The 15,368-nt window shown below is 38.3% G+C and overlaps 1 protein-coding gene across 1 annotated transcript; it reads right to left on the bottom strand.

The window, feature by feature from the left end:
* Positions 1–2,759: 2,759 nt before the first annotated feature.
* On the bottom strand, positions 2,760–14,794 carry rcn1 (reticulocalbin 1, EF-hand calcium binding domain). The gene is made up of 6 exons (XM_077227890.1): positions 14,320–14,794; positions 11,315–11,508; positions 11,049–11,227; positions 10,870–10,930; positions 7,354–7,553; positions 2,760–5,862 (listed from the first exon to the last, which is right to left on the bottom strand). The coding sequence occupies exons 1-6, from the start codon at positions 14,538–14,540 to the stop codon at positions 5,755–5,757; spliced, it is 963 nt and encodes a 320-aa protein (XP_077084005.1). The 5' UTR covers positions 14,541–14,794; the 3' UTR covers positions 2,760–5,754.
* Positions 14,795–15,368: the final 574 nt, after the last annotated feature.

The following is a 15,368-nucleotide window of genomic DNA, read 5'->3' as shown; positions in this document are numbered from 1 at the left end:
AAAGTCCGGATGATGGATGCTACAGTGTACCTGCTCAGATTTGGCTGTACTCTTTGCCCAGGCTCCTTCATTGTTAGACCATGGTTGACCACATGATCAACCAAAGTGACTCGGATCTCATCAGAGATTACGGTCCTTGGCCTTCCTCGTCCACGTCCTCGTCCTCCCCGTCCTCCTCCTCTTATTCTCACACCTCTGGCTCTGCCTCTGTTTCCTATGTTGGCATCCATTGCTCCATTGAAGAGCTCACCTGTTGCCCTTTTATGCTAAAGCTGTGTTTTAGAACTGCAATTTGAGTGTAAAGCAGGAATTGTGCTTGTAGTTTAGCAGAATTGGTTCAGGGGGTTGGTGAATGAGTTACATGTTGTGGTTATTGTGTCTCAAGTACCAGAATTTGTGTGTAAACAATTGAGAAAAACTGTAAATAAGATGCAGATTTACCACATTGTTGTCCTCACTACATGTATCTATTTTCCCTTGTAGATCTAGTTGAAATAAAATAAGGGAATGGGGCTGAACTCCAAAAATCCCAATAAAAATAACTCATGTAGGCTTCTAGTCGTAAATCTTTTAAAGTCATACAATATCTTTGTGACCAATTATTATTGAATAGATTATTATAAGTTAGTACGATGCATTTTTATGTGGTTCATTTTTGGACTTAAAGTGCCCCTCTGGTGAAAATTAAGCTTTTAACATTGTTTATATGTCTATGTTGTGTTTTTTAATAATCTTTAAGACTAACAATATACAAATTCACGTCAACATCATTGCTGAATATTTTCAAAGCTATCTCGCGAACAATTCGAATTCGTACGATTTGTCTAAACCCCAGTGACGGGTAGGTTTAGGGGCGGGGGTCAGGGGTAGGTCATTAAGTATAAATTGGGAAACTCGTAAAATATGTAGGATTTAGCAAAAATCGTACGAGTGAGGTCATATGAATTCGTACCTATTAGCCGGCTCGTAAAATATGTTTGCATTGCTGTGAGATCGGGTTGGTATTTTCTTCTTAAGACTGCACTGATTTAAAGACTCTCAAAAACACGGTTTGAAAAATCGCTGGTGTTTCTGACATCACAAAATATCACGTCAACGAGTGGATCTCTGAGCTGGTGTGAGTGTAGGCTGGACTAATTTGCATATTCATAGAACCGCATATACTAAATGAGGCAATGGTCCAAGCTATTTTAAAGCATTAAGAATTTTTTTCAAGGAATTTTTTTTTAAATATGTATTTTTGGTGATCAAAGATAAGTTTTAAGGGATAGAATTATTGAATACAGGGGGTCTTTAACATCACCCGTCCACATCCACTTCCAGGTAAACTGTTCTAACTTGTTTAATTTTATTTACATCCTGTAAGAGTTTGGAGAAGACACAAGGTCTTCAGGGAGGGACTGATTCAAGCCCTCGAGGTCTCTGAGGAAAAAGAAAGAGGGAGACACAAGAGAAAGGATCCCCAAGGCTGAACGTATTTTTAAAGTCCTAAAGGAATCTGGGTTCTCTCCTGGGATAAGCCCATCAACTTAACCTCATTTATAAAAACATAGGCACAGATGTTTGGTGTATGGTCACATGTACTGGAGAACTGATGGATGAATTGTAAACATTACAAAGTTAATGCTCATAAGATGTTAATTCAAAGAACTTGCAGTAAAATGCAGAGAAAACACTGAAATAAAAATTTACACATTTATTTTTACATCTTATCTATGGGGTTTTGACAGGACAGTTTGGTGCACTCAATAGATGTATAATTTTTTAGGTCACACCCCATTTGAAACTAGAATAACTTTTGGAAACTTGGGGAAAATCAGCGTATCAGTGGCTTATAGTTGTCTTTGCACTGAAGTTGGGTACGAGAAAATATTTTAACGTGGAAAAAAATTACCTTCAACATCTACAAGTTCATGGTTTATTAAATTAGAGGGAGGAAAAAGACTTCATTTCATGAAACAAAAACATCATGTAAACATATTTCACTGAAAGAAACCCTATTATGTTTTTGTGACTATATCTTCAGGCCAAATACACATTTGTGTAAACTCTGCGAGGCCTAGTGAAAAGGAAAAGGAGAAGAAGAAAAAATTACCGGAATGCTATTGATTTAGTGTGCATAAATCATTGTTCACGTGAAGACAGAGGTATTTTCTGCTCAAGGCTCAAAACCTGAGACATGCTGGAAGCGGGGAACAAATTGCAATTGCAAACTGTATATACTCAACCTTTTTCTTTAGGCAGTGGGTCAGGTAATCCTTACATTAACTGGCTTACTAATTTAGACAAATGTTGCATCTTTACCATATAATGTGATTGCCTTCTGCAGGGCATCTTACTGGAGACGGCTGGGCTGCAGACATGCAGTTGGACATTTGATATTACAGGATCTCCAATAATAATCCAGGAGTCACTTCACTGGAGGTAAACAGATGGAGCTGCAGTTTTGCCTGAAGTACTACATGCCAGATTGAATTCACTCCTGTCTTTTGCAGGAAATAAATAATGCAGCAAAGCGTAAAAAAAAAAAGTGTGTGTGGGTTGGGGGACAACAATGGCTATGGTTTCAGAAATCCTAAAACATTGGTTTCAAAATACAACTCTCGAATACTTATCTGGTGTGTGAATTAAAAACAATTATATAGCAATTAATCAGAAAAAAAAGTCCATCAATCAAAAACAACTTTCACGTTTTATGAATGATTTTTACTTTTCGGCAAAGTATCACTGAGAAGAAAAAAATATTGGCTCAAATGAAGTGTGTTAGTGCCATGGACAACATGGTCCCATTTAATTTTGTGAATAAAATAAAATAAAAGCATTTCACAAGATAAACATATGCATGCAAGCCTCTGTGGCCAAGCCAAAAAAAGTATTGGTGATAAATTATCTACTATACTTATCTATTATACTGCATTAAAACGAAGACTGTAGACTTCAGTTAGGTTAGACAGCATATTGAATTTTAGGTGGATGAGAACTAGGCTGAGAGGGAGAGACTTAAAGTCTTTACAATGACAAGCACTGGTACACTATCACGTAATTTTCACAACCAATTCCAGCTTGTGCTGAAAGTTTTTTTTTTTCTCGGAAAGACGTTTAGTAAGCAATCGGTAAGTTGTTAAATAACAGTACAATCCATCGAACGCGGTATGCTCTCCCTCAAAGCCTCGTTTTTATTCATGTCAAAAATTAAATACGACACTACCCTGGTTAAGGTCTATATGACTAATTTTGTAGTTATCGTTGAATGACTGGTAAAATTCAGTGAGAAACGACTGGAATAGGTTAGGCATAAAAAAAAATTGTTTGGTTGCGGTTTCCGACCGACCCTGTCCATTTATGTGCGACCCAAATTTATTTTATGAGCTTGGGGAAGACATAATAAAAATGATATAAATACACAAATAAAAAACTTTGAGGCGAACTATATTTACGTTTTTGTACAGCACCGTATTAGCACGCGATGCAAGATCCCTGTTGTCCTCCAGCAAAACAAACGAGGCAGCTACATGGTCATTCACACATCGTTCGTCAAACTGAACTATAATACATATACAAGTCTTTTTTGTTTTTTTGTCATTTAGGACACTTTTATTCATATACCCACACATACAAATGCATGCATTAGGCACGCACACACCACATGATACGTTAAAGTGTAACCTCCATCCGCCTCCCAAGTTTCATTAAAAATCATTCCAAATCCCAATGCCCTCTTCTGCTGTCTAGTGTCTACCACTTCTTTCGCCATGTATTTGTTCGTTTCTTTTATTATTTTATGCAATCCAAAACACTCTAACCTGCCGCGCTTCGTATCTCCAGAGCACGTCTAACTTGTCCGCTTGTCCGGGACAAATGGATTTTTGAAGGGACAAGTTAAAGAGAATTTTACTTGCCCGAACGGACAAGTAGCCTGATTAGAACATCAATAACAAACAAACAAAAATAACTAGGGAATCACTAAACCGAGAGAATGATTCTGATTTTATTAAATGTAAGTTGCGATCGATTGTGGATAATAAATGTATTATCCTACTGACGGTGAGGTTGCGCTGTTGACGCTCGCGCACCCTCTCGAGGAGAAATACACACACACACACACACACACACACACACACACACACACACACACACACACACACACACTGCCTATAAAACATCTAAATGTAGAGTTTCTATATTTTAACATGTGTTAAGCAGCCTCAATTATTTTTCCTGAATATCATCACGATTGAACATTGATTTCCTACAACAGTTCAATAAACAATTAAAATTAAGTCACTTACATTTTAGATGCAATATTGGCTGTTTTTGTTCTGTTTCAGCAGCGAAAATAGTTCCAAAATCACAGCAGAACCACGGCGCATCTCACATGAACACTCACTGTTTTCATTACTGAATGATTCAGCATTTTGACCGAATCGGTTGAGTCAAAGATTCAATGACCCATTCATTAACATCTGTCTCATTCTTGAATGAATCAACCGTTTAAACGAATCGTTTGAATTAATGAATCAATGACTCACTCATTAATACCGCCTGCCGCCACCTATTGGCAGTTTAGTGTTATGTTTAGTAGCCTAGTATACTTCTTTCCAATGTTTCTTATTTGTACATTTAAATCAATTTCATTACATTATTTTATGCAATTGTAATTTTTCAGTGTAAATGATTTAATTTGATCAGCCCCTCCTAGTGTAACAGTATGCTTCAGCTTTCATTTTAAATTCCTAAATTTGATCAATAAATTCAATTATTTAGAATAATAAGACACTATAGGGCATTTAATACGATTGGGGGAGGGGATGCCCTTCAAAAGGGTCAGATATTACAAAATGCCGACTTAAATATCAAAGCTGATTGAACACTGATGAGAATATTGCTTCAGAATAAAAAAATAAAAAAATCCGGACAAGCAACTTTTTTACTCGGACAAGTGAATGACAGATTTACTTGTTCGGAGGGCAAGCACATGAAAAGGCTTAAGGTCGCGCCCTGAATAATTTCCTACCTATCCCTTGCTGCCACTGAAAAAAAAAAAAAAAAAATCCCTACCGACCCATGACCTCAACTGACAACCAACCGGAACCAAACTTTTTTTTTTTTATGCCTTATCAAATTAATCGAACACATTTTGACCCTCATCTAAGCAGCTTCAAAAGTTGTCCTGAAACATCACTGTCTTACCAGCAGATCACTTGAGATCATCATGCCAAAGCTTCTCAGGTTCAAAACAAATAAGACTCATTATTGGCCAGCAATGGGAAATTTGTGATAATCTGAAGTATAATTACACATCTGCGTATAACTATATATCAACACTGACTTGTAGTGCTTTCTGTAGTAAAAACATTATACTATCAAAGCATGAAGTTCATATTCTAAATAATTAGAATGTTCCTCCAATATACTGACACCAGACAAAAACAGCCACAACTTGTACAAGTACAGGCTTTGTCCTGTGACTGCTTTAAAAACAATTTGGGTTAAAAGACTCAGCTTAAGCTGAAAAAAAACAAACAATCCGCCGCAGCTCATTCAACCAGGACCAGAAGAGTTCCTTGACCACCCACAAAAAGAACAGTTAAGGAGGAAATCCGAAGTTTTAGGGACTATGGCCATCAGTCAGTGATTCCTCTATGTCCAGTGTTCTGTGAGGTAGAGCTGCAATAGATCAGTCTGTGGCATGGCTTCTGAGGGAATGGAGGCCATGGAGTTTATCAGGTAGAGTTCCACACTCTTCGTTCAGGTTCATAGCTCATCATGGTTCCTGGTAAGGTCTTCGCCGTAGTTAGTGGCTTGGCTGCCTACAAACATGTTCCAGTTCTCGAGAATCTCTTCTTTGGTCAGCATCTGGTCCTGAAAAAGTAATATTTCAACGCATTAACGCATTATTATAAAACAATCTCTCCTTAAAATTAATGGTCAATTAACTTGTGTTCTATATATATATAAATACACTAAGCTTTAAAAATTGGGGGTCGGATTTTTCCATTTGCTTTATTTCTTCTCTATAAGTGAGTAATAGGGTTGTCACGATTCTCCAAATCCTCTATTCGATCAAATTTTCGATTCTAAGGTCACGGTTCGATTCGATTTTTACATTTACTTTTTTTAAAGCCGAAACCGGCCAATCAGGATGCTCTCTGTCTTACATGCGCTTCATGAGGCACACACGCAAGGTCTCTCGCTCTCTCCCTCTCTGCTGTGCGCATGCTATAGGGTTTGGAGCACAGTTTTTTCTGTCTCGCATGCGCGCTCTTGATCGCTCACTCGATTCCGGGAGATTTTAACTAATTTGCGTGCATCAGGGAGCCGCTATCAATATGCGGGAGACTCCCGGAACTTCAACGAGACTTGGGATGTCTGCAAACTGTGGCTTTTTTGAAGCGCGAACGTTGTCAACATAACTCACTGGAAATCCAAAAAACGTCAACACCTGCGACTTCAAAGAAAGAGGAGGGGGTTCAAGTTCTGTCGATGGGTCTACTGCATCTGCAGTTGCCATGCTATCTTTTGAGTGGCTGTAGCTAAGTTAGATGAGGTTGACCATAGACTCGCAGCACTTCAACACGCGTGTTTTTTTCCGCTCGGCACGCCGACCGGACGTGACATTGGGGCATGGCAGCATGGGCGATTCCATTTTTTTATTTGAATTTCGAGATTGTGAATTAATTTCGATCAATTTCGATTTAAAATCGAAATCGTGACACCCTTAGTGAGTAAAGTTGGTTTTGCTGTGTTTTTTAGATTTAAGATATGCTGTCTTTTGCTTGAATATACTCATGTGTCAGTGTCATCTTCGTTTGTTTGTTCATTTGTATTCTTATAATAATAATAATAATAATAAGCCTGGAACATTTAAACCTTCTCCACTGCCCGTTTTTAACGCATCGGCTCCCAGAGTGTGTCCAAAAATAGTGAGATAACACTCCTAATATATGTTTTTTCTTTTGGTTCCCCTTTTGGTGATCACTATAACCCCTTAATCTTGTCACATTTGTAATATATATGTTACTTGGACTATCATGTTATGTAGGGAGCTGTTCATGAAAACTTTTCATATGAATTAGTTTTACGATCTCTTAATGAACTTTTCAAAGTGTCAAAGTGGTAGTTGCATAGCTGTCAATGAAGGGACATAAATGTCTCAGAACACATCAAAAAAGTCTTAATTTGTGTTCGGAAGATAAATGAGAGTCTTACGGGTTTGGAACAATATGAGGGTGAGTTATTAATGACAATTGAAATTTTTGTGTGAACTAACCCTTTAATGTATTACAGGATCAATACTAACATTTTGATTTAGGCTTAGAGATACTCCTGGTGAGCATCTCAGAAGGTTCTTACCTTATCAGTGTCCGACTCGTATACCAGATGCCGGGCTTCTGCCTGTGCATGGTCATAGTCCTGCGGCAGGATCCAGTGACGAATCTCTTCTAGGTCCATCTTCCCGTCTTTGTTCAGATCTCTGAAATCTGAAAACTGGTCTCTCTCAGTTCTCACCCAGTCTGGCTCTGGACCGCCATCTTCATGAGCAAACATGTCAGCTGTAAAATAGCAAAAAACATTGAAAACATCTTCCCTTGGTTGTGCAACATTAAAAGGATAATTTTCCCAAATATGTCAATTCTATCAAAGAGTTTCAGTGTCTAAAATTGATAAAATTAAAGATTAAAAGATTAAAGGTTAAAAGATTAAAATTAAGATTGATGATAGATACAAAACATGACAATTTGGGGCTCAGGTCAGGAAGCAGACAAGCTGGCTAAACCGACCGTCTGCTAGCGGCCTCGCGTCACCAAGGTCAGATATATCCCATCACATAGAGGCTCTTTCACCTATATATCATCATATAGAGACTGTGTCTGTTCCCCGAATTTGGAAATCCAAAAAACGTCCAAACCGATCTAAGGTTGAAAATGTAATTGATATTCAACAAATAAAAAAATAGATATAATACAGATGAGCAAACGATTAAAGCTTGGGTTGCTGAATATTCGATCCCTTACTTCAAAAGCACTCATAGTTAATGATATGATTTCAGATTATAACCTAGATGGTGCTGTGTATGACAGAAACCTGGCTAAAACCAGACGATTACATTACTTTAAACGAGCCCTTAAGAGAGCAGCCAGAAAAATGGAGCGCAACTGGAAGAAAAAAAAACTAGAGGTATTTCGGATTTCATGGAAGGAGAGCTCGATTGCTTACAGAGAGGCTTTAAAAGCTGCTAGATCTGCTTATTTTTCAACCCTATTAAAAGAAAATAAACATAATCCAAGGTGTTTATTTGAAAAAGTGGCTACACTAACGAAAAAGAAAGCTTCAAGCCCAGAAGTTTCCAAGAAACACAGCAGTAATGACTTTATGAACTTCTTCACTTATAAGATTGATAATATTAGGGACAAAATTATAACTATGCAACCGTCTACTACAGCACCACATCAGGGAGTGCATTATAGTCTCCCCGAGGTAAAATTTGATTCATTTGTTGCCATAGGAGAGGAAGAATTTTGCAAACTCGTTAATTCATCTAAATCGACAACATGTATGTTAGACCCTATACCGACTAAACTACTGAAAGAGATGCTTCCAGAAGTCATAGATCCTCTTCTTAACATCATTAATTCATCTTTGTCTCTAGGATACGTACCAAAAACCTTTAAGCTGGCTATGATTAAACCGCTTGTTAAAAAAATGCAACTTGATCCTACAGAATTAGTCAATTACAGGCCGATCTCAAATCTACCTTTTCTGTCAAAGATACTAGAAAAGGCAGCATCCTCACAACTGTGTTCCTTTCTTAAAAGAAATGGTATCTGCGAGGATTTCCAGTCAGGATTTAGACCGCACCATAGCACTGAGACAGCTCTCATTAGAGTCACAAATGATTTGCTCTTATCATCCGATCGTGGTTGTATCTCTCTATTAGTGTTACTTGATCTTAGTGCTGCATTTGACACCATTGACCACAACATTCTCTTAAATAGACTAGAAAACTATGTTGGCATTAGTGGAATTGCATTAGCATGGTTTAAATCATATTTATCTGACCGCTATCAGTTTGTAGCAGTAAATGAAGAGATGTCTTATCGATCACAAGTTCAGTATGGCGTACCACAAGGCTCAGTACTAGGACCGCTGCTGTTCACTCTGTACATGCTACCTTTAGGAGATATCATTAGGAAACATGGAATTAGCTTTCACTGTTATGCTGATGATACTCAGCTCTATATTTCTTCCAAACCTAAGGAAACTCACCAATTCACAAAATTATCGGAATGCATAGTTGATATCAAAAATTGGATGACTAGTAATTTCCTACTACTAAATTCTGAAAAAACAGAGATTCTAATTATTGGACAAAAAAATTCCACACGTAATAACCTAGAATACCGTCTAACACTTGAAGGCTGCTCTGTTAAGTCTTCGTCGTCAGTTAGGAACCTGGGTGTGCTCTTTGATACCAATCTTTCATTTGAAAGTCACGGGTCTAGTGTCTGTAAAACCGCATTTTTCCATCTTAAAAATATATCTAAATTACGTCATATGCTCTCATTGACAAATGCGGAACAACTAGTTCATGCGTTCATGACATCAAGGCTAGATTATTGTAATGCTCTACTGGGTGGTTGCCCTGCACGCTTAATAAACAAACTACAGCTAGTTCAAAACGCAGCCGCTAGAGTTCTTACCAGAACCAGAAAGTACGACCATATTAGCCCGGTTCTGTCAACATTGCATTGGCTCCCTATTAAACATCGTATAAATTTTAAAATATTGCTGATTACTTACAAAGCACTAAATGGTTTAGCTCCCCAGTACTTGAGCGAGCTCTTAACGCATTATAGTCCTTCACGTCTATTGCGATCTCAAAACTCCGGCCAGTTGATAATACCTAGAATATATAAATCGACTGCTGGTGGTAGATCCTTTTCCTATTTAGTACCAAAACTTTGGAACAATCTTCCTAACATTGTCCGGGAAGCAGACACAGTCTGTCAGTTCAAAGCTAGACTAAAAACACATCTCTTTGACCTAGCATTCACATAACACTCTATAGCCTTCTATTATTCAATATTAGGCTGCTTAGATTAGGTCAGCCGGAACTGGGAACACTTCCCTCATATCCTGATGTACTCGTTACATCATAAGAAGAATGGCATCTACGCTAATTTTAGTGTCTTTGTTTATCCCGAGGTTTTCCCGCAGCCTGCTGGATCCAGGCCGTTTCCAGATCTGACGAAGGACTTTCGCCTGGACCTGATGACAATGCAGTGCTGAAGTGCCAACTAGCCTCTCCCTATGGAGGATCCCTATACCACTCTACAAATAAAGCGTTGTGGAATTTTTCGGTTCGCGTACCTACCCAAAGTGATAAGATAAAATAAAAATTCTGCATCAAAATGTATAGACAAGTAGTTTGTTTAGGCATGGTTTGTAAGGAATTACAAACCTGCGCACATATATTCAAACTCACATAACTATAGTATCAATTCTTAATGCGCATGTGAACGCCATCAGCGTCTATCACAGGTTCACGTTTAAAGTCCGTTTAGAGAGAACGGTGTCGTCTTAGCGGCCCCTAATTTAATAACAAATGATCATTTAGACGGAAGTGAATCAATCAAAACTAACTTTAGCTGGAAAAAACATTTTTCAAGAGCCACTATAAAACCAAACCAATCTCTGTTACCTTAAATTATATGTTTATCTCTGTAAAGCTGCTTTGAAACAATCTAAATTGTTAAAAGCGCTTTATAAATGAGGATGACTTGACTTGACTAAAATTCACAAAAAAAACATCATATCCCATTTAGAAGATTTGTAATACCCCACATGCAAAAATACAGATGAACCAACCAATGTATTCGTCCTCATCTACATGTCCATCTCCATTTTTGTCAATGTCCTCCAGAGTTTCCTGATAGAAGGGAGGAAAGCAATGAATCAGTTACTTTATGAAATACAGTCTGAATTATTAAACTGATAGTTAGTACCACCGTCTTAAATTCAAAACCCATAATCCAACTGACACTCACAAGAACCACAATTTCCTGCATATGATCAAACTCCTCTGGGTGGAGGAAAGCAGTGAACTCCTCTCGCTCTGCAGCTAAATCGCCATTGAGATCTGCAGACTTAAACCTGCGTTCATCTCGCGGAAGCATCTTCTTAAAGCTGAACTGGTCTGTTGCATCTTCAAACTCCTCTGGATTGGCTGGAAAACAATTTCATTAAGGGATCCATCACAAAAACATTTAAACAATATTAAAACTTCAGATAGTTTGAGAACAGTGTGACTTACCAAGGTAGTAACCGTAAGTTGCTTGCTTGTATTCATCCCATGAGATCTTGTTGTCTTTGTTCAGGTCATAATCAGTCCAGACCTTTGCAACGTTCTCATAAACGTAACGCTTCTGTACTCTCTTGATCCAGACCTTGAGTTCATCAGTGCTGATATATCCATCAACATCACTGTCAATACGATCAACTATTTTCCTACAGAATTTAAAAGAGCACAGAAAGAAAAGTTTGCATAAACTGTAAACATTTTTTTTTACATAGAATAAATATTTGCATGTACAGTGGAGTTTTCATAGACACATTTCAGCTAAAATAGATTCTGTGTTATAGTTAATTCCAATATAATTGGAAAAAAAGGATACAAAGTTTTAATAATCAATCCAATTATTTTTAGGTCCAAAATTGTCATTACTGTAATTTGTTTGTTGTTAGTAGTTCTCGTTCTGAGTGGTGATTCTCATTCTTAAAGTGTTTGTTCAGCCAAAAATGAAAATTATCCCATAATTTACTCACCCTCAAGACACCCTAGGTGTATGCCTTTCTTTTCTTTTTTTTTTTTAAAGCCAGTCGGTTATATAAAAAATATCCTGGCTCTTCCCAGCTTTATAATGGGAGTGAATGTTACCTTAGATTTTGAAGCCCCAAAAAAGGGCATCCATCCATCATAAAAGTAATCCATACGGCTACAGGGGGTTAATAAAGGCCCTCTGAAGTAGGGTTGTGCCGATGGACGATATCATCGTTCATCGTGATGGCTGACCGACATCACGATGGTGAGCCACCATCGCGATGCCACGCCCCCCACCCTGTCAGACCAGCCCAGTCTCACGACAGTTCGTGTTCGTCTGTACACAAGTGGTTGGGGACCTGGCTCGCGAGCCACACCTGGTCTCTCACCCTTTACCAACAAACGATAAAAAAAAATGAAGACGTGCTTGTTCAGTGCTGTTCGCGAGAGTCACGAGTCACCACAGCAATCAACTAACCGCCTACGTTTCTGTGGTAACCTAACAGTTACAGCTCCTGCACTCTGCACTGGGATTCAAGCAGCTGCTGCTTATTTAAGGTGATGGCGAAAATAATTTTAGAACAGCAGCAAAAAAATTTAAAAGTAGGCTACATAAACTTTAATATATCCTTTTATTGAAACGGGTGCTTTGCTGTTCAAAGAGACATTTCGAAACATTTCACCCGCTGGCCGCAGGTACTTTCACTTTTGCCGCAGAACCGTTAATTTATGTATAAATGTGTTGTATTGTTGATAATCTGTGCAGATTTCAGTTGATTCCGTTTAAAGTTATTAATAATAAAACATGAATGAATGAGAAAGAAAAGAGCAGGATGTGCTTTATATTGAAAAGAAATATTAAAAGCGCAATAAGTCGCGAAAGAGAACTGAATTCTACTGATAGGATGCTGTGCGCACGCTCAGAGCGCAACACACGAGCATAGTAGGCTAGTCTTTGTCTTCGGTTGCGAGCCTAAACGGCCAAATAAACATAGAAATACTTCAAAATGCCAAGCCGAGTATTCCCGTGGCGTAAACACAGTAGAAGTAGCTACTCTCTCTCTCTCTCTCCGTGATGGTCAGCGCGATTCCATAGCCCCCCCGCCCCGACGATATCATCGTCCATCGCGATGTTTTGCTGGAAACATCGTCAACTGCCAATTTAGGGGACATCGCCCAACCCTACTCTGAAGCAAAGTGATGCATTTTTGTAAGAAAAAATTTCCATATTCCTAACTTTATAAGCTATAATCACTGGCTTCCGGTAAAGGCTGAACACGAGTCTAGTTCCGGCAGAAGAGTGACCTCTGACCTGACGCATGACATAGTAGAAGTAATGTAAGCTTCCGTGAGAGTAGACGTCTTTCACGGTTCAAACAAATAGGCCTGGGCAACAAAATAAAGCTCCTCTTCTCTTATATTAAAATCCTCTGACATTTCTCTTTAAAAATCCTTGTTTTAGACTTCTAATTCATGAACAGTGTTTTGTTTTGCTCTATCCTCTGTGCTTTCCGCGTTTGTCAATACGTCAAGTCAGAGGTCTCTCTTCCGCCTGAACTAGACTTGCGTACAACTGTTACTGGAGGCCAGTGATTTTTTTACATCGGCCTCAGAAGGCCTTTATTAACCCCCTGGAGCCGTATGGATTTCTTTTATGATGGATGGATGCACTTTAAGGGATAAATTTCATTTATTGTAATACTACCATGATATTAATACATCAAATAAATAAATAAATATATATGTGTGTGTGTGTGTGTTTGTGTGCGCATTTCATATAGCCTACTATATATATAATTTTATAATGTAACAAAATGTATATATTTAACATGTATTTGCGTTGCAATTATGAGAACTGAGTGGGAAATGTGCTTAACTTTCATTTTCTTGGCTTCATTTTCTTTAAGCAAGATATAATTTATGCTTATTTTGGTTTGAAATACAACCGAGTAATGTTCTTGACAGGAACTAGAGTTCAAGTAACTAGAAGACTGTCAACAGCAAATTATTTTTATCTCTTGATGCCACGTTGTAATGTTAAGTGAGCCCTCCCATGCTTTTAGCAGTACTGGAGAGGGAGTTTTGTGGGAAGAGCACCCAGATTCATGTCTACACCCATTTCAAATGGAGAACATGTTACATTGGCAAGGAACTAGTAAAATCCTGAAATCAAGCACCAAAAACGTTGAAATTGGGTGGCAAACCCCATGCAGGGGTCGTTTTGTTGTCATGTGACAGGACAACCATAAACAATAGATTATCTTTGAGGTCAAATGACGTAACCCTTAGAATATATATTAAACCTGGTATTACATGCTCCCCACGAATGTATGAACAAATATGAATGCAAATATTTAATTTCTAAGAACTTTGCACTAGATTATTAAACGATTGCTCCTTTTGTGATATATAACAGTTATATGTGCTATTGCACCACATATAGATATAAGCAACAATACTGCTCAAGAAAGTCTGCTGAACAAAAACCACAATCTTACCCTAATCTGGCTTTGCTTTCCTCTGGGGTGAGCTGATCAAATGTGGTGGCCTCTTCTTTGCCCAGAAAGGCCTCGTGGTCGTACTGATAGCTCTGGTTATCTTCGTGAGGCTGTCTGCTCAATTCAGGCTCGTGATGAACTCTTTCTTTCCGAAGAGTGGGTTTCCCGTGCACCAGGCACGTGCAAACAGACAAAAACCATAAACACGTCGACACATCCATGTCTGAAAGACGCAATCCAACGCAAAGACAGAGTTTAAAACTGCCACAAAGTTAAATGCTGTAACTATTTGATCGACCGCCGTCAAACCAGCAGAAGCTGCGGCTGCCAGGGAGACGCGTTGCAATTACTATCAACTCGGAGCAAAACAATTCAAGTCATCAGAACACGAACAAGTCAGTTCTTTTCATTTTCGATTCAAACATACCCGGCGGATCACTAAAGGCTACAACCAAACCCTGCATGGATGCGTCTCAACGCACAGCCAATCATAGCGCAGCTAACAAAGTATGGGAGTGTTAGAAGCTCTGCTATTGGCCAATGGGTTGTCTGTAACTCGAGATGGGCGTGAACGCCACGTTGCAAGATGACACGCAGAGCGCCTGCTTCTTATTTTGGGAATGCTATAGTATTAGGAGAACCCAAAATTATATTATACAAATTTAGACCAGTCTTAAATTCATTCTAGTTGTATTATTATTTGTGACCTTGTCCCTGCATTCCCTAGTGAAAAAAACCTATGCCAAAATGTATTTAAAATACTTTTATTTAATGTATAGCCTACTACTACAAATCCATGTTTACTGACATATCGCTTGAGACTTACTGACATAAATATTATATAACTAAACTCTATTTGGACGGAGTACTTCTTTATTGCATGATGCACATTTCGTAATAGTAATCCTAGAATGTGTTTAGTAAGATAGGCTAGTACGATCTCTGTATATGCAAGCTATTTAAAGTGTATAGCCTATATCTAAAGTATACTTGCAATAGTCCCACTTTAGCACAATCAAATGGGCAATACTTAAGTATAACTTTAGTTG

This window comes from Siphateles boraxobius, unplaced genomic scaffold (genome assembly GCF_051911475.1).
Source record: "Siphateles boraxobius isolate OS27281-9 unplaced genomic scaffold, OSU_SipBor_1 130, whole genome shotgun sequence".
In the NCBI taxonomy this organism is placed as follows: domain Eukaryota; kingdom Metazoa; phylum Chordata; class Actinopteri; order Cypriniformes; family Leuciscidae; genus Siphateles; species Siphateles boraxobius.
This window is presented reverse-complemented; position numbering and strand designations above follow the sequence as displayed.

Bases quoted from the DNA above. Each gene is read 5' to 3' on its own strand.
- rcn1 (XM_077227890.1), bottom strand. From the start codon at position 14,540: ATGGATGTGTCGACGTGTTTATGGTTTTTGTCTGTTTGCACGTGCCTG. The intron at 11,509-14,319 runs GTAAGATTGTGG...TAAATTCTGTAG, and splicing joins GAAAGCAAAGCCAGATTAGG to GAAAATAGTTGATCGTATTG. The intron at 5,863-7,353 runs GTAAGAACCTTC...TTACTTTTTCAG, and splicing joins ACGAGTCGGACACTGATAAG to GACCAGATGCTGACCAAAGA.